The sequence below is a fragment of the Engystomops pustulosus genome, chromosome 10, assembly GCF_040894005.1.
Source record: "Engystomops pustulosus chromosome 10, aEngPut4.maternal, whole genome shotgun sequence".
Lineage (NCBI taxonomy): Eukaryota > Metazoa > Chordata > Amphibia > Anura > Leptodactylidae > Engystomops > Engystomops pustulosus.
The window spans coordinates 57,641,671-57,661,262 of record NC_092420.1 but is presented as its reverse complement, the minus strand read 5'-3'; the positions used below and the strand labels follow the sequence as shown (position 1 = coordinate 57,661,262).

At 38.5% G+C, this 19,592-nt stretch overlaps 1 protein-coding gene across 7 annotated transcripts in view; it reads right to left on the bottom strand.

Moving 5' to 3' along the window:
• The window catches only part of NTNG1 (netrin G1), a 165,695-nt gene that overhangs the window by 24,452 nt on the left and 121,651 nt on the right, over positions 1-19,592 (bottom strand). For 3 of the 7 annotated variants that reach the window (XM_072128613.1, XM_072128614.1, XM_072128615.1), the window contains one exon: positions 3,989-4,156. The exons of the other annotated variants lie outside the window; for them this stretch is intronic. In XM_072128613.1, coding sequence (XP_071984714.1) covers positions 3,989-4,156 — 168 coding nt within the window. The remainder of the gene's footprint in view (positions 1-3,988; positions 4,157-19,592) is intronic. 7 annotated transcript variants of the gene reach the window in all.

The window sequence follows — 19,592 nt, the reverse complement described above, 5'->3', positions numbered from 1 at the left end:
CACAACGAGTACTCACTGTTTTGAGCAAAAGAGATAGAGCGTGCTCTATCTATGGCCGTAAGAACGACCATGCGGCTCTATTCTCTATGGAGAGGGGAGGGGTGAGCTGCGCTCACCTCTCCTCCTCTCCAGCGCGCCAGACGTGTGCCTGATATATATATATATTTTAAGGGGAAGGGGGGCCCCATGCAGAAATCTGCTATGGGGCCCAGCCTCTCCTAGTTACGCCCCTGACTGTATCGCTCTGTACATGGGGAAAAGATAGGACATGTCCTATCCCAACCTGTGTGCACGGCCGCTGGGTGTATACCCGCTTGTTTGAATTCGCCCTAAATGTAAGGCTGGATTCACATGACCGCAAGGGGGACGTATATACGGCCGACGTATATACGGCCAATATACGTCCCCCATAAATGGCAATGGGCGCCCGGCGCCCTACGGGAGCGGTACGGTGCTGCACACGTGCGGCACCTTACCGCCCCGTACTCCGTGAAAAAATAGGACATGTCCTATTTTTTCTGGGTATACGGCACCTTGCACCATCTATCCCTATGGAGAGGGGCGGGGGTGAGCAGCGCTCTCCCCCTCCTCCTCTCCCCGCGCACTGCCGTGTGCCCGCCGTGCTACGGTACGGCGGGTACCGGTCGTGTGAATCCAGCCTAATTACTAAGAAAAATGTACCAAATTTGTATTGAATCTACAATCCAATGAAAAGATACACTTATCTCTCGTATGTTACTGTAGATAATATATTTAAGGATCTCCATAGTGGGTAGGTTATGGAGAGGCATTAATACAGTATATTATTATAGTATTATAATTCATAGTTTAAGCTTAAAGGGAACCTTTCAACAGAAATCATCCTAATAAACCATACCAGTATATTGTCATACAGCTGAGCACCTTCCAGATTTTGTTTCTTTCATGAGTCAGTATGGTGGCAGCATCCAGAAAATCTACATTGAAGTGATATGTAAATTGGTTGTATAAAGTCAAGGAGGTGGAGATTTTAACACTGAAGTCATGCTCTCTCTTCCTCAGAAAGTCCCCTTCACTGCAATTGATGGTCCTACATCGGGAGACATCACTAATCAGAACTTCTGAAGTCTGATGTATGATGTCAATCACAGAGCAGGCGGCATTCATAGCTCCCCACCTTGACTTCAGTGTTATACTCTCCACCTCCTTGACTTTATATGACCAATTTACATCTCATTTTAAAATAGATTTTCTGGATAAGGACACCACCCTGGACCATGAAATAAGCAAAAACTAGAAACTCTTACCCTCCTTGACAATATTCTGGTAGTGGTTTAAGAGGCCATTTTCTGATGACAAGTTCCCTTTTAAACTTATTATGCACACCATGCCATAATAGTACTACATTCTGAACTATTCTTGCTGTCAAAAGGGATAGACATTTCAACTCTATCCCTTACCTATATAAGAAAATAATAAGTGAATAATATAATTTGTATTCTACTATATGTAACTCATATTGCCATCACTCAACATCTGTCATTTGATAAATGTCTTGCATGTTTATCCATATAAATGTCTGAAATAGTTAATGCTGCATCATGCGGGTATTAGTTCTATTAGTTCTAGTGTACAGTCATTCTGTGAATCAAGCACCCATTTTTCTCTTACAATGGAAACTGCTCATCCTAATTAAGATGAAGAGTCTCGCCCTATTTCTAGTTGCTTTACTTTTCTCAAAGGTGTGATAGAGGTTTGTATTCATCTTCTTCTCGCTTTTGCTTTTAGTTTGATTGGACAGACGCTCACGTCTTTGAGTCAAGTTACAGCAGAGGTGGGCAGTCTGGTAATGATCATTAGAATGAGAAGCATTAATTAAGTCTATGGAGAGGAATTAGTAACTGTAAAATGTCTGTCATGTTTGGTGGAGGTGAGAACCCCAAGAGAAACGTCTTCAAGAAGAACAAAATATGTACTGTAGAAAACAGAGAACACACAACCTAGAATGGGGCATTAAACATCAGTAAATAGTATGCAGAGCAATCATTACAGGTAGGCTAGACATATTTCAAGGAGAAGTGCTGTATAATAAATGAACAGTAGGGAGTGACACAACTGGGTGCACTACAACTCATACACTCACACACCAATACATCCTAAGCTGTGGTTTAAAGTAAAACATTCAATTTTAGTACATTTTATGTTGCTCACCATGACATATTAATATCTGGTCTTACAACTTTAGATAATGCATTTCGGCATTGCCTACCACCCACCTACTGAATGTTCCACTACTAAATATAAAATCCTTTTTCCAAAAAGAAATGTATGTGCTATATTTAGGAATATAACTAATTTATTTTCACAATATGCCCTCTGCATCATTCAAGATTCTTAATGACTTTCCTCTCTAACCGAGCCCTATCTCAAACACAGATCAGTCAAATTACGTACAGTCATTCCTTAAGGCGCTACTAAACCTTTAAACCTTTGAAGAAATGAATAGTGCTCATAGAAAACTTTTTAATATACTTTATTGAGGAAAACATCTTCTCTGCGCCCTTTTTCTGCTACTTCTTTCTCCTATAGTGAGCAGTATATCTCAAATGACTGTCTATAAAGAGTTAAGTCATTAGACGCTTTATCAGGTTCCATTATCTCTCACCTGTGAGTGGATATCGGTCAGAAAGATGATTTCCATAAACTGATTATATAAAGAAGAAAAACTGCTTATAGGCAGGGTAAAAAAAGGAGGAAACATTTCTCTTTGATAAAGTATATTACACAGTTTACTATTACCATGAGCACTATTTAAGTTTAGTTATGGTTTAACACTTTCAGTTTCTGCACTCTATGTACTATAGTATTTGTGCATTCAACAAACCCCTTTTTGATGAAAAATGGTGATTTTGATCCACAGGGATGTAGATTCCATTAACTTGCAGATTTTATGTTAAAGATACATCTGAAGTACTTGTGCATCTAGCTCCACATCTAAGAAATTCTTCAAAAATACAATACATACTATTACATTACTATTACATTAAAATCAGTGCCAGCAGTATAACACAATAGGGTAAACCCAAGGTAAAGCTAGAACAACATTTGATTGTTTGCTGGTAAAATTCAAACAGGTTTTCTACTGAAAGGACAGCCAATGGTAAGAAATAGGGAAAACAATATACTTACCTCTCTGATGAGTGTTCTTGGCTCCAACCCTGACTGTTTGTTTTCTATTACAACTGCAACCAGTGATGATGTCATTTTCATTGGACATGTGACGTCTGGGCCAGTTCTTTGCCTGGATCAGACTGCTAAATTGTTGAGGCAAAGGATTGGCCCAGATGTCAAGTGCACAATGAACATGTCATCTTCACCAATGTCCCGAAGCACCAAAGAATGAGCTCTTTAATTGTGTTTGCTACAATATTATTCAATCATCTATAGTTATTGCATCTATAATACTTTACATTGCACAAGCTTTTAAGCTCTGATGAGTACAGATCATACTTTTCACGATACCTGAAATGCTAAACATTTGTGAAGTTTTCAATGAAATATGCATTCTAGTTGTTTAATATTGATGGCCAAACCTCAGGATAGGCCATCAGGTTCATATCTGAGGGATCCAACTCCTGGCACCCCTGCTTACTACTAATGATGAGTGGGTGAACACTGTAGCTTCTTCACTGTAGACTAAGAACAGTTCCATACATTGCTTAGAATATTTTGCTTGATTTGATATGAAGTACTTATCCTACTGTAGGTCATCCACATAAATGTTTCATAAACCTATTTTAAACCATACATATTTGTTTGAAATGAGAAGAAATGTCACACAACCATATTTGTCTTTGATTGAAACCCTAACATAGAATACAGTATGGCAGATATTAGAAAAAGCTTCAAAAACAGTCAGGAGAACCTTTTAACCCTGATCCCAACCATCCCAACCATCCCAACAATGCAGGTGTGATTTCTGGAACACGAGGAGCACAAACAAACTAACCTATGCAAACATTTACATCATCCAGTTTGGCAGACCCATTTCTGTGGAAGCCTTTCTTGCACTTCTCACAATGCTGACCACGAGTGTTGTGTCTGCAGCCCACGCAGACCGCCGTGTTTACAATCTCGATGTAAGTGCAGCGGTTGGAGTGCCCGTAGCAATAGCAATCTTGTGAGGAAGGAGGTGGGGGAGAAAGAGAAAGAAAGAAAGAAAAGGCATGCTTGGTAAGGACCATGTGAGGGGTATGGTGCTTGATGTCAGCATGATGTTGTGATACTGAAACTTAGAGGGGATCCATTAATATTAACTAGTGCTGACTGGAGTGTTTTCAGACAGAACATCATGCTGAAGTAAAACAGAGTTGCCTTAGGTATCACCAAGGGTGGTACTATTGGAGTTCAATAACTAGTCTTGCAGGTGGTAATGGAACTGTGACAGACACTCAGTCACTGTAATGGGGTTAGCATAAAGTATAGAAACTATACTGCAGCTGGCGTCCAAAACCCACTGAGAAATCTAGATATCTTCCCCCCCAGCAATAGTCATCAGATATAGTCATCAGATTACAAAATATATGCCCCATTAAAAACATGGTTGTCGACTTTGTGAATGGGGTAGCTGATATTCTAGCTCATTTGTGACAGTTACTGTCTAAAACGGCATTCTAAATCTATACTAAAACCCAGCCAGTAGGTTTAATTCCACTAAGAATGTCTTCATCCTAGAACTACCACCCACTAGGGCATTTTATAGATAGACAACCCCCTGTTAATCGTTATTGGAATAATGACACCAGCCATGTCAAAACAATTCTCAGTCTAAAATAATTGCCAACTTGTTCCACTAAAGTTTTACGAGGCACATAAAAATGTCATGTACTATTCAATGTGATCATATTTTTTTAGCCACTTTTTGTCTGGTCAGTAGCCGTCTCAATTGTCTTCCAGTTGATGGCTTGGGGTAGGTGGTTTGTTTATTCCCTTGCCCTACATACATTTCACATTGTGCAGGTTTCATATGGTATTAGATGTTTTTATTCTGACTGATATAGACAAATTTTTATTATTCTAAAATCAGGACATTTGGTAATTGCCACATGGCAGCAGCACAGTTAGGCCTCCTATGTTGCTTCATTACACTTTCCAAAGATTAAATACTATAGAGTTAGGCAATCTTAGACATGTTAAAAGAAACTGTACATATTCCAGCCTGAAGGAATTACAGTAACTTCTGTTGTAGAAGTTAAAAATCTTCAGGTTAAAATAGCCCCTCAGCGTCATCTGCCTGAATATAAGGGGTCATCTTAAAGGAAACCTATCACCAGGAGACCCATTTTTAGTGACCCCCAGTCCCCACAGAGCATAGAACATACACTGCCAAAGAGTTTTTGTATAAAAATTAGGTTTTACAAAAAAAATATATGTTATGTAGTACCTTTCAATGCCATGTGCTATGTGACTAGGCACTTGTCACCTGGGAGTCGCTAAAGAGGAGCAGTTTCCCCCCACCGTTGGGAAACCGCTCCTCCATGTGTCCTTTTCTAAAATATGAATAACTCCCATCACTCAGGAGTGGCTATAGAGGAGCAGAAGGCGTTGCTAAGCCAAGTGATGGGCATTTTCATATATATGAAAAGGACACATAGAGCAGTGGTTTCCCAAGGGTGACAATTCCCACTCCCAGGTGCCTAGTGCTTAGTCACAGAGCACATGGCAAATAATTTACTATATAACACATCTTTTTTCTGTAAAACCTATTTATACAAAAAAGTATTTTAGCAGTGTATGTACTAGGCTATGTGGGACTGGGGGAGTGCTAAAAATGGCTCTCCTGCTGACAGGTTCCCTTTAATGTAATTTACTAGTTGTTTTTCTTCTTGTTGCTGTTTACTTACATGTTTAACATCTCATTTTCCCAGATGCTACAAAAATGACAGGAAATGAGAATATACTGCTAGACTGGGTCAGTAAGAAAAGGAACACATAGGATACCTTTTTATTACTGTTTTAAAATTTCTTCCCTTAACAAACATAACAAATGAAATCCCTTTGTTTGTGGCGGCGCTGCAAATAACAGAGATATCTCTCCACTTTTCATCTATTTTTATAAGCTTTTAAAAACAGAGCTTCATTTTACAAGGTGTCTTTCACATTGAGAATCCAATCCAGTTTGCAGGCAGCAGGTTATGAGCTGAGAAGAGTAACATACAATTTCAGTATATTTTCAATCTAAGTTATCAAAGTCTTTGCTAATTTATGGCTTAGGTGTCCTGTGGGCAGTGCTTCTAAGAAATAGAGCATTATTTCTGTATGCACTCATAAAGGAAAGGCTGTCAATCATTGAATAAAATCATGTACTGGACTGCTAAAATCAGAATGAGCAGTAGATCAATTAAGAAAATATCATTCTAAGGCTGCATTCACATGGCCGTTGGGGGATGTATATACGGGAAACGTAAATACATCGTATATATGTCCCACATAGGCCGGCTATGAGCGCACAGAGCCGTATGGAGCTGCACCGTACCGTTCCATACCTGGGGAAAAGATAGGACGTCTCCTATCTTTTCCCGGAATACAGCGCCATGTACCATGTGTCTTTATGGAGAGGGGCGGGGGTGAGCAACTCTCCACCCTCTCCTCCTTTCCTGGGCAGCTGTTGTGTGCCCACTATGCTATGGTAGAGCAGGCACACATTCCTGTGAATATAGCCTAAACATCAAAAATATATACTCCCTCCCCCATTTAGATAATTTTGTCTACTGTAGACTAAATTATCTAAATCAGAGGGGTGGAGGGGAGTATCAGTTTTCATGAAATTCATGAAATCCTCACTAGCCTATATAGAATTCTAAGCAAAGCTACTATAGCTTCTCCCTTCTTGGCCTTGGACTTTAATGGAATAAGTTGGCAAATATGGTTTGTCATTCTTCCCCTTTAGAATACGGGATTAGATCACATACTTGTAACTATGGTTATAATATTCCCTAAAACAGCATAAACCTTGTGATACTGGATTTAAAGTTATCAGTCCTTACATCAAATTAGTAATGTAAGCATGAAGTCAAGTGGCAGATGATGTCATGCAGTGGTTAAAATATAATGGTGAAAGGACCTTCTCCCACTTGACTGGGTGCATAAAATGACATCATCGTAAAAGTCATTTTAGCCACAACTTTTAGCCACAACTCATCAGAAGGTAATGAGTGTCAGCCATTCTAGAGGATAAAGTTAGAAACAAATGGAGGAGGTCACTGCTTAAAAAATGTAAGCGATGGGAAGGGCCACATGACTTAAACACCAAGCAGATAAGCAAAGTGATAGATGAGAGAATACAAATGCGACAGTGAATGAGGCAGAAGCGGCAGGCACAATCAGGAGGAGTTTGGGGAATGCAAAATAACATTGTCTTTCCATATCCAGGAATACAGATAAGACCATTAGTCAACCTATCCTGCATCATTTGTGTTGAATAAATGGATGGATTCTCTTATATATAAAGCACATATTGTATGTGCAACGACAGTATTCCAACAATGGACAAGAATCCTTAAACTCGCTGTGCCGGCTTTTGGCAAGCAATGCATTAAAAAGACAGTGCAAACTGTTTGCATGGATATTTATGAAAGTTTTGCACCAGTTGTGTGTCTTGAATGTACTGTGTTCATCTCATCACATAACTCAGCACATAAAGAGGCGTTCCGGTGCTGATTCAGACCACGCATCAAATTTATGTCTTAAGTCTGACAGAATTGTGACGCACTCCTGTTAAACTGAGTGCACCAAAAAAAAAAAAAAACTGGTGCAGTCAGTGTAAGCCAGAGCAGCACATGCACGTTGTACCAGATTATTAAACTCTGTCACAATTCAATAATCTGGTGCACCCTGCACTTTTCATAAATTTGGGCCAATGTCTGGAATAAGAGGGTCCTTGTGTCTGTATTTAATGATGAGACGCCGGTAACATGTTCCAAATGTATCTCATATAATAAATCAGAAATACAAATGCTATTATCTATAGGCTTATAATTTTCTAAGGCTAAATTCACAAGTTTCTCTGTTTGGCAGCTTTCATCATGCCCTTCTGGACACCAGAGTGAACTGGCCCTAATATTTACTGTTTTATAAAATTATTCGGATGATTCCACTTTAAGAAATATACCAAGCGCTTGTGTACAATATAGAGTTGATTCCTAGTTCCATACATGTATTTTCGCAACAGGATACATCAAGAGGCTTCCGCCTTTTGATGTATCGGGCAGGCTGCCACGCAGCATTTGTCCTACGTCACATTTGCATGTTTGCACCAAAATCTGCAACTTTTCCACTCGTCTAGTAAAGTTAGACGTGCAAGATTTTTTCAGTGTTGCATTTGATATAAATTTAAAATCTGGATGTAAACATATAATAATGGCGCAATTTTGGTGCAAATTGTCTTCAAAAAGTTGCATATAAATTCCAGTCCAGACGATGCAAAGGAAAAGGTTGTAGGAGAGTTTGCGACTTTTGTACAAAAACCACAAAACCGTACAGACTCAGTTGCCTGATATATTAGCCTCTAAGATTAATCAAACAAGTCCAAAGCTCAGAATAACCAATAAAAGTCATGCACAAATGTCCTGACTAGAGATAAACAATCCCCATTGACTTTTACTGCCTTTCCAAATCAGATTTTCTCTAACAAAGTTTCCATTCCACCATATATGACTTTCTTCTTTCACAAATAGCCCCCCCCAGCAGAAGAGTAACTTTGAATTATGGGATATGCTTTCAAAATGCCCTCTATTTTGTTGTATTACGGGGCCGGCCACTAGTCTTTCTATGGAGAGGCGAGGGGTAAGGAGCGAGCACTCCTCCTCTCTCCTTCATTCATTTGTGTGCATGAGACCTTACTCTGTTTATAAGACATTATACATACTTTGTAAAATAATTAATTGACAAGGAATTGTCAATAGGGGATCTGGTTGGCCCTATGGAAAATTCCCATTTGTAATTCCGTCGAACCATGTAAAAAAAACAAAAAAGTAATGCATAGAATTCAACTATTTTATAATATTAAGTAGAAAGTACCAGTCATGTACCAAGTCAATCAAAAACGAGGAAAAAATAGTGGCACTCACCAGCAAAAAACAGCTTTATTGTTCCATGTGGCAAACAGCAGGGAGGAAGCCGAACTTGGCAGGCAACAGGGTGTTTCGCACAACTAGGCGCTTTCTCTGGTCAGAGGTTTGAGAAAGTGCATAATTGCGCAAAACGGTCCATTGCCTGCCGTGTTCTGCTTCCTTCCTGTTGTTTGCCACATGGAACAACAAAGCTGTTTTTTGCTGCATCCGATTTGGTGAGTGACACTATTTTTTCCTCCTTTTTGATTGACTTGGTCATTCTTGTTGCTATAAGTTGAGTACCACCTAGGATAACTTTTTGCACTGTTGCTGCTGCCATATCTGCCGACACAGAGTTTGGATTTGAACCTGGGCTTATCTTGTTGAGTGATTCCGCTGTGCCTCAGTGAAAATTCTTACCGTGCTACCAGTCATGTACCAGTAGCTCAGAGTTTTTGGATAGCTGAGTGTGGATACAATAGGGGATGGTGGATTAAGACTGACAAGGGCCATAGACCCCCCACTTGAGTAATTTTTAAAAATGGTCTTACATTACTGCCTACAAATAGTACCACAATACATAATACATAAAAGTAGAGGACATTGGTATAGTTCAGGGGCCTAGTTCATTGCTGCAGTTTAAGGGCCTTTGGTGGACATTTCAAAGGTCCTGGAAGGGCTGCTACATATATACAGTACATGTATGAGTTGTACAGCATCACAACAGTAATTGAATAGGGTCAAAGACTGTATGGAATTTTATACCAATCCTTCAACTTAACTCAACTGATGGTCTCAAACACAAACGACAATGACGACAAGAAAATCTACAAATTAACTCTTAAGAAAGCATTCCACTGAAAACCATTCCAAGTGACTACCTAATAAAATTGATCCTGCCAAAAGTGTGCAAAACTGTCGTCAAAGCCAATGGGGGCCACTCTAATCTAAAGAACAATTATTGGGATGTAGCACTACACAACTCGATGTTTCTCATCATAGTTTTCATATCCTCAAAGTGAATCAAGAAACATCACAGGAAAATTAAAGAGTAAAAAGGTGAGTCTAAACCTGCACATACACAAAACATTCATCTTGTCTAAAAATACTAGCACACATTAGAGTACAATTGGCCAAGTCGGAATTGGCCAAGCCCCGGAAGAAACTGAGAACGGCAAAACCCAGGGTCGGGCGAGCGAGTGGAGCTGGCGTCCCGTTTTGTATACTGTTTTATGCGCATTTTAAACATACTCTTGTGAGTATAACTTTTAAGAATAAAATCCAAGGTTTTAAGAACGTACTATGCGATTTGGTGCCTACTTTCTCTTTTAGTATTTGCTACCCCACTGTTGAGTGAGTTTAAGGAGAAAACTGCACCTTAAGGACGTTCTGATTAGTCACCTACATCTTGTTGCAAAACTTTCCTCATCGGTAGAATATAATTGAAGGTCTTTGAAGGAATTTTGAACAACAGCCGTATTGGAATCATTGGGAGCTCCGGTCAGAGTTTTTTTATACTACTTTCTTTATTGTTCAAAGTGGGACTTGTTGGATCGGTCTCGGACTGTGGTGTTAGCTCCTGTGGTATGGAAGTGTGCTGCACTGTGTTTTTACAATATGTGGGTTGTTGGGTCTCCCAACTGCCTGTAGATTTTTCCAGAAATAAAGATTGAGCAAATTTCTATGCCTGACCGTTTAGCCCTCCTTGGAGGCAAGAGGTGTCAGAGGCCAGAGGCTGCTTCAAATGTAAGTTCTTACTCATGGCACAACCCAATAATACCAACTTATAGGTTTAAAAATCGATTGAACATTGATGATGATTGGTGTTTACAATGTTTTCAAACTTATTTATTTTTATTATCTGGTTATTCCATAAGTTAGAACTGACTTTGAATTTGAAATGTGAGGGATAAGTATCACCATTACTCTTTTTATGAATTTTAATGGATATATAATAAAGTGAGCAATTTTATATAAATGTTTAATTCTGGCAGGGCCAGCTCCGGGTTTCAGGAGGCCCCAGGACGACAGAGCCTCAGTTGGCTCCTTTACAGTGAACTCACATGGCCGCATTAACCCCTTCCCGACGCGCGCCGTACTAGTACGGCGCGCCGGGTCCCGGTGCATGGAGAGGGCTCGTGGGCCAAGCCCTCTTCATAGCCGGTAAGTCTTTGCTGCATATTGCAGCAAAGGCTTACCGGTAACACCCGCGAACGGTGCCAGCACCGATCATAGGTGTTTTCACCTCGATCACACACAGCATTGCCGGCGGCTTCAAAGAGATTGCGCGGCATGGGCGCTGCCATCTTGTCGTGGATCACCACTCCCCGATGACGTCACGGGGAGCGTCGATCCGTCGCCATGGTAGCCTCGGGTGTTCCGAATACCCGAGGCTACTTCGTTTTAACCAATGCATTACAATGTGCTAATTGCACATTGTAATGCATGGGGAGTAAAATCCACATATACTGCCATACAGTAGTATGGCAGTATATGATAGGATGAATCAGACTACCTAGGGTTAGAGTACCCTAGGGAGTCTGATATATAGTAAAAGTAAAAATAAAAAAAAGTAAAAAAAAAAAAATTATAATAAAAAAACCTAAAAATTCAAATCACGCGTCCGAAAATGCCTGATTTATCAAAATATAATAATGTTTTTTTCACTGCGTTTAACCCCGTAATGGAAAATAGCGTCCAAAGTCGAAAATGGCATTTTTTTGCCATTTTGAAAAATATAAAAAATTCATAAAAAGTAATCAAAAGGTCACACCATCCCAAAAATTATAGCAATGAAAACGCCATCAAAATTCGCAAAAAATGACACTACCCACAGCTCCGTACACCAAAGCATGAAAAAGTTATTGGCGCCAGAAGATGGCAAAATAAAAAAAAATATTTTGTACAGGAGGTTTTAATTTTTTTAAATGTATGAAAACATTATAAAACCTATACAAATTTGGTATCCACGTGATCGTACCGACCCAAAGAATAAAGTAGACATATCATTTGGGACGCAGAGTGAAAGCTGTAAAACTCAAGACCACAAGAAAACGTCGCAAATGTGTTTTTTCACCATTTTCACTGCATTTGGAATTTTTTTCCCGCTTCCCAGTACACGCCATGGAATATTAAATACCGTCACTATGAAGAGCAATTTGTTATGCAGAAAATAAGCCATAACAGAGCTCTTTATGTGGAAAAATAAAAAAAGTTATAGATTTTTGAAGTTGGTGAGTGAAAAGGAAGTCGTTAAGGGGTTAATAATTCAGAAACTATTCCATAGTTTATTATACCAAACAGCCCCTCATGGCTATTTTATGTACAGTCCCCACATGGTTATTTTATATAAAGCTCCCTCCTCACCCCCTATGGATTTATTAGATACAGCCCCCCTCACCCAAAAAGGTTTCCTTATCTACAGCATTATGTGGGTCCCCCAGCAGCCCTGGGCCACTTGCACAGGTATGCCCAGAACATTGCTGGATGAGAATATGTAGAGTCTCTAATCATGTCAGTTGCTGTCTGTCCACTGTGGATTTCTGCACCAGTCATGTTGTAACAAGGGTTGTAGCAATTTTCTTCTTAGTATTAGTGGCCTGTGTGGAAACACATGAATCCTTGGCTGGATCAAGTGTGTATGTGCATGGCTCAGCCCAGGGACTGAGACTGAGTGTTTGGACAATTTCTATCGAAGGTATATTTTTTCTTGTGCCTTATATCTCTAACCTTATTCTAAGTTGTTCCCCAAAATCTGCTTAAGTATAAAGATTTTGATCAAGTCCATCATGCAAAAGACTTTCTAGCTTAGACACTATATTATTTTTGTAAGAAATAAGGATATGTGTTATATAAATCAAAATGTATTCAGCAGCATATTTCTCCATTAAACAATTAAAGCCTTAGGGTAAGATATGAAAAATAGTGATTTGTGCAGACAGCACTCGCTTTATAATGCTGTATGTAAATATATTTTCAAGTGGCATCTAGTAATGCATTCTTCTAGGGAAACCAATATACACTCGCTTCCAGTCATTTCCCACTAAGAGCATAGACACTAATTAATTGCAGAGAAGAAATTTACAGGCCTACCTGTTCTTACTCATTATCCTGTCTTGTTATGTTAAGAATTAAGTTTATTGATTTGGATTTTACTCTACAAGATCCACACAGCTGCCTTTTTAGGACTTTTATAAAGATTCAATTGCCAAAGGGGCTGTTGTAAAACTAGCAAGTGGCACTTAATTTAAGTTAGTTACAAGTTTTTCTTCACCTTTCATAGAGTGAAAAGTGCGATCAATAGGACTTTTATACATTAAATAGACAGGACGGGGATAGCCGTTATGTACTGCTAAAGGACAAGCAACTGTTAGGTAGAAGATTCCTATTCTTTATAACAGTACATTCTATATACATCTGAGTAAGAGAGGGGGTATAACTTCCATGCAGGCAAATAAAACGGGCTACTAATAAAAAGTTAATTGTCTGGTTTTTAAGGTATTGAGCATTGACGTCCTTTGACTACAGTTGAAAGGCAGACTTCAAAATGATCTTTTGACAACTGACAATAAGAACTAAAACCCATCTCTAATGAGTTTGTCAAGTGAATACTATGGAGTTTAGGAGATACAGATTTGTAATGAGACAGCTTCCACAGCCGGCTTTAGGGGGCTGCAGAGTGGCCCCCTGCATGTGGGCAGAGGATGTATTGCTCCTTTAATACCCCTTGGTTGAGTGCCCGGGTGAAGATGCTTATCATCTATCTCCTGCCTATATAATATCTATCTATCTATCTATCTATCTTCTATATAACTGTCTATTTAATCATTTATCAATCAATCTATCTAGTTATCTATCTCCTGTCTATATAATATCTATCTGTCTATTTAATCATTTATCAATCAATTAATCAATCTATCTAGTTATCTATCTACTATAATTTGACTTTTCCTATCTGTTTATTAATCTAGCTTTTTTCTATCTATATATCTTCTATCTCTTATCCATCTATCTATCTATCCATCTATCAATCTATCTCCTAACTATTATCCATCTATTGATCTTCTATCTCTCTTCTACTGCATCTGTCATAGCTATGAAGATATATATTTATATATTCACACATATAGAATCTACTTTATATTTATGCATCTATAAATTAATCATCTATAAATCTATAATGTTTTATATTTCATGTCTCATATATTTCATATTTAATATCTTGTATTTTCAATCTACCTATCATCTGTCTATCTCCTATAAAATTCTCCTACAGTCCCATATTACACATACCATACTACTGTTTGTAACCTACAAAGTGTAAGTATTGTGCAGGGCTAAAGGAGCCTCTTACTGACTGTGACTGTACATAAAATAGTTTTATTTTGGGACTTTTGCCCAGGGCCCCGTATTGTCTAAAACCGGACCTGACAGCTTCTCCACACAATGGGAGGAAACATGTTTGGGTACATGTAGCTAATTGGTTGGATGGATTTCACCTGGTTATTATTGATTATGGGATTATGCTGTGACTTCCCGCTGAGAGAGAAGAACAGAGATGCATCATTTCACAGTCCTTTTCACGTGTTTTAGAAACCACATATTGTAAAATACTCTTGAATGTCAAGAAAAAATGAATGATTTTCATAGAATTTATAGTAATTCTGTAACATATTTATTTTATCAGGTGAACAGTGCATGAGTTTACCTCCCTTATATTCCACAACACTCAAAATTTGTTTTTAAGTGCTATAAATATCATTCAGAATATATTGTGTCTTTTTTAGTAATCTATCTTCATTTCCAAGTGTTCATTTTTCATAAGGTTTATCGCTGTATGTTAATTTTTATGACATTTAGAAGTAAATATAGCTATTTTGCGGCTTGTTTTCATTTGGACATGTGCTATATAAAATAATTGCGAACACCTCTCATATTACTCCTCTATTAGAGAAGCAATGCGGTGTAATAATCCTATTACAGAAAGACATTATCTCGGGATGGAAAGCAGGCGGATGCCAGTTTCTGTCCATAAGCTGAGGTCAAAATGTTATATTGTTTCAGCACACTGCCAGACTGCTCAGTAGTGACAGATACTATATGGGAGTCTCTCCCCTCCATGACCTACACTTCCCAATTACAGCTTAACAAGGTAGGCTATAACAACAGATTATAATGTGCAAAGGGAAAACATTTCAAGTGGAAAATAATACATTATCTAACCTACCTTTATATCACAATTGATTTATTATTCCTGTTTTCCCATTTTGTGGTAGTGCCTATCAACATATGTGTAACAAACAATGTACGGGGGGATGGGTTTTCTCTCTCTACTTCTCTGTTACAGGACCCCTTTTCCTATCCTATTCATTTACAAAGCTCAGAGTGAGGCTTAACACTTTCTGCTCCCTCCCTGATGGTAGTCTGCTATGAGAATTATTTTCATACATCAAGCTGAGGTGAAGGGTTTATCCTCACTGCTCACAGCGGTGTGAACAAGCACAGGGATATTAGATGTAGGTTCATAGTCAGCCTCCACAGACACACACTGTACAGGCTGTAATACAGATAGTAATACTAATAGTAACACTAATAGTAGGAGCTCTGGATTTATTTTACAAAGTAAGAAGAATTTCTTAATAAAGTATAGCAACAAATATGCCGGACAAACATTTATAAAGCAAGAAAATAACCGGGGAAAAAGCCTTAGCAGAATGACACCCAAAATAACCTAAAAATACACAAATACACTTAATCCCCTAGTAGATGAAAAGTATATTACAAAATGTTTACAACACTCCCCACATCCAATATTAAAAATGAACTTAAAAGAAAGTTATGCTTTAGGTGTAACCTCCCACTGGACTTCTGGTTCTCTTATATTTTGCCGTTTTGCATATTATGCATATTTTATAACCATAAATAAAATTTTGTAAAATCAAAAATCTAATTTTTGGTCTGACAGATGCTTTTTAAATGTCTTCCTTTTTGGCCATTCAAGTTTATAACTGTAATGTATACTATAAGTATAATGTATACTACACATATAATATTTGTACTTTTCAGACATTGGAGGTCTATGCCATTTTGGCATATAAAAAGGAAAAAAACCCTTCTATTTGTACACTTTGAGTGTTCCCTAACACTGCTATGCTCTTTGCATTTCACTACTCTACTGCCCTTCCCATCTGCACTTAGCGACTTCTGTAGTATCCAACCAGAAGCCTATTTTCCTGAGGTGAAGGATTGTGGAGTAGTTAGTTACAGAGAGCTGAGATCACAGCAGCGTGAGGATATTCCCCAGATATATATGTAGAAGCTAAAATCTGAAGCTAAAATCACAAGTGCTACTGCTACCAGAAGCATACACAATGGTAGAACTTTATAACTCTGCAGGGCTGCTACATTACACAGTCTGCATGCTCAAAGCTGTTGACAGATTCCCTTTAATCGTGTATTTGATGTTTTTTTTGCCATGAGCAGCAGGACCTTTGCTGGATTTATGGCATACAATATTCATTTTAACTGCACAGAGATAATCTGGATTACAATTTTTACATTACCAATGGTCTTTAGATTAAGGTATATATTCTAGAAGTATGTATCCAGTAACCACTATGGATCTATTTGGATATATACTGTATATTTGCTTTTATTTTTTTCTGTTGCTTAAGGAAAAACAAAACTCTTATTTATTATTTACTCCTCTGTGATTCCTAGTTGCTACATTATAAATGTCCGTGGGTTCTACTTGTTGTAGGCACAGTACACTTTGAAATAGAGTTGAGCTGTGTTTGACAACTCACTGATCTCGGCTCAACAACGAATCATTCTATAAAATAAATGATGACTTCAGAGACATCTATTAGCCGTCTCTCTAAATATTAAATTCTACCCTAGTAGAGTCTAGTTTAAAGGGAAAACTTAAAATCAGACTCTTGCTAAAATAATTAAGCATAATTACCCTACAACCAAAGCCTTAGCTGACCAGGACCAATGGCTACCTAAGTCTATTGTACGACTGTCGAATGAAATACATGACAGCGTTATGAGGGTGCGACCCAAAAGAAACTCGAGCTAAAGATTGTGTTTTTTTTACTGTGGTCAATAGAGTATGAGAGGTCATTCACATATGGGGAGAAAGTGGCATCAGAATACAGAGAAAGAGGCTCTAAGGGATTTATGCATACTATAGGATGCAAGGTGGGATTTAGCATTAGGTAAAAATGATAATTTTATTCCCCAAATTCAGAGAGTTAACCAATTTTATGAAAGTTGCATAAAATGTTGAACTAACTTGTTTTGACAAAAGTATTTTCTGTGACATTGGAGCCTGTCATCAGGAAAAAGGAAACCCGTCATCAGGAGCCCTTTTTCTAAACTCCCCCATGTCCTGATAGAGAATAGTGTGCACATTGCCAAACAGTTTTTATAATAAAGCTGTCTTTTTCCGATCTGTTATTTGTCTATTTCAAATAGGAGGGATATGGGGATATGTTTTTTAAATTTGAATAGCTGACAGAGCGGTTTACCAAGGCTGGGGGGGGGGGGCATAACCACTTCTCATTTCTTTCTATTTATTCCCTTTCTATAGAATCCATTCTTGACTTTACCGTGTTTCAGAGAAACACTTTTAAGAGGTTTTAACAACTAGTACAACAAAAGGGGCATGTCCTCATAGAAATGGGGCATGCTCTAAAAAATTATGGTAATGTGCCATTATCTTTTGTACAGACTAAGCCAACTTATAGGAAGTGCAAAGTAAGACTTAAAGTACGCCAGATTTACTATCCAGTAGCAGACATTTTAATCTGGTGCAGCATAAAATGGTCTTATTTTGCATCTTACTTTCTGATACTTCTTTATGAAAAATCTGACTCATACGGGTACCAGTATCATATGCTGGAACGGTGCCGGACTGGCAGGTCAGTTCTAAGCCATTTCTATGCCATGTCTGCACAGACAATAGATTGTGCGTAGATGAGTGGTAGGAACACACTGCTGCCCACTTCACACTCCTCCACCACTTCACACTCCTCCATGCCCACTTTGTTTGGCGTAAGTGGGACATTAGGTGCAATTCCTCTCCGTGTGCACAGAATTGTGCCTATTTCAAGGCTTGTAAGACAGGTGTACAAGCCCTGATAAATGTGTCCTATAATCTCTATTTAATACATTTTCTGGCAGTCAAGGCATGAAAAAGTCATGCCTTGAAATACTGTTGGCGCAAGGTCAGGACAGGAATTGTGACCTTTTAACAGATTCTTGACTCACACAACATTTTCTCTTAAAGTGGACGGGATGGGGAGAGGGGTGGGTGTGAATGCGCTGGCCTGCTATGAATCGGAGGAGACCAAAACTGAAATCTCTAGCAGGTCTGGCCTGGCAGAGATTAGGTTGCTGCGGCCTAGCACACCTCTGGATTTACTGAGAGGCTGGAGCCTATTAGTAAACCTGGTGTGCAATATGCTGGTCAGGGAAGGAGGGTTTAATACTAATGCTCAATACACCAATCTTAATAGATTTCCCCCAGTATTCAGATTTCAGCAGTAAGACGCCTCAGTCATGATGTATGTATGGCAATAAAGAAGCCTGGAAAGTGGCTCAAGCATATAACATGTATCTTCAGATATCATAGGATTAGTCAGTATGTTTCTAGTAAGTTATTATTTTAATTTAAAAAATTATGTTTATTACTTGATCACTAGGCGGCCCCTATGAGATACAAAAAAGCAGGAGCTGTGCTAACTCTTACTCAGACCATTCCTTATTATCCCCTTGGCCCAAAAAAATGACGTATAATGAAAGACAACTCACATAAAACAAATTCATACAGCGTTACAGATTTCTCAGATTTTAATTCACCAGACATCAAATCCAAGTATGAAAACTGTACAATATCAATTATTTGGAAATCAAATTATTTATTTGGAAATTTGGACCATTATGCTGTATATTCTCCTACATTACAGATCATTGAGAGTTCATTTCTAATACTGCCTAATTCTGTATTATCATCTGTCAACTTAACAACCAACAGGAGAGGATTCCGCAAATTACATTCTTCAGAATAGAATTCTCGAAATGAGTCCAGTAATCAAATCCTGTCATTTGTGAATGGTTGGAAGAAATATAGTACCTTGGATGGACCTTAGCTGTATCCTCTAGTACTAGCTTTACATTAAACAATCAGTATGCCAAAACTTCAAAGGAGTATGTGTACAATGTTCATTTACTTATTGGTGGACCTTATCTGACCTTGGGGAATGTAGTACATATAAACAGCGATGATGTGGCACTATACACCAGGTAAGTACCAGGTGGACCTGTTGATTTCAGTGATGCCACTAAAGTATCCACTGTGTTTGGGTAATTTCAGATAGCCCCCCCCCCCATTGGCTGGTGAAAGTTTCTGCATTATTTGGTTCTTAGGGAGAAAAGGTCGCCACTAGAGGGAGAAGTAGCTGCATTCTGACAACTGCTATATGACATGTATTGACAACT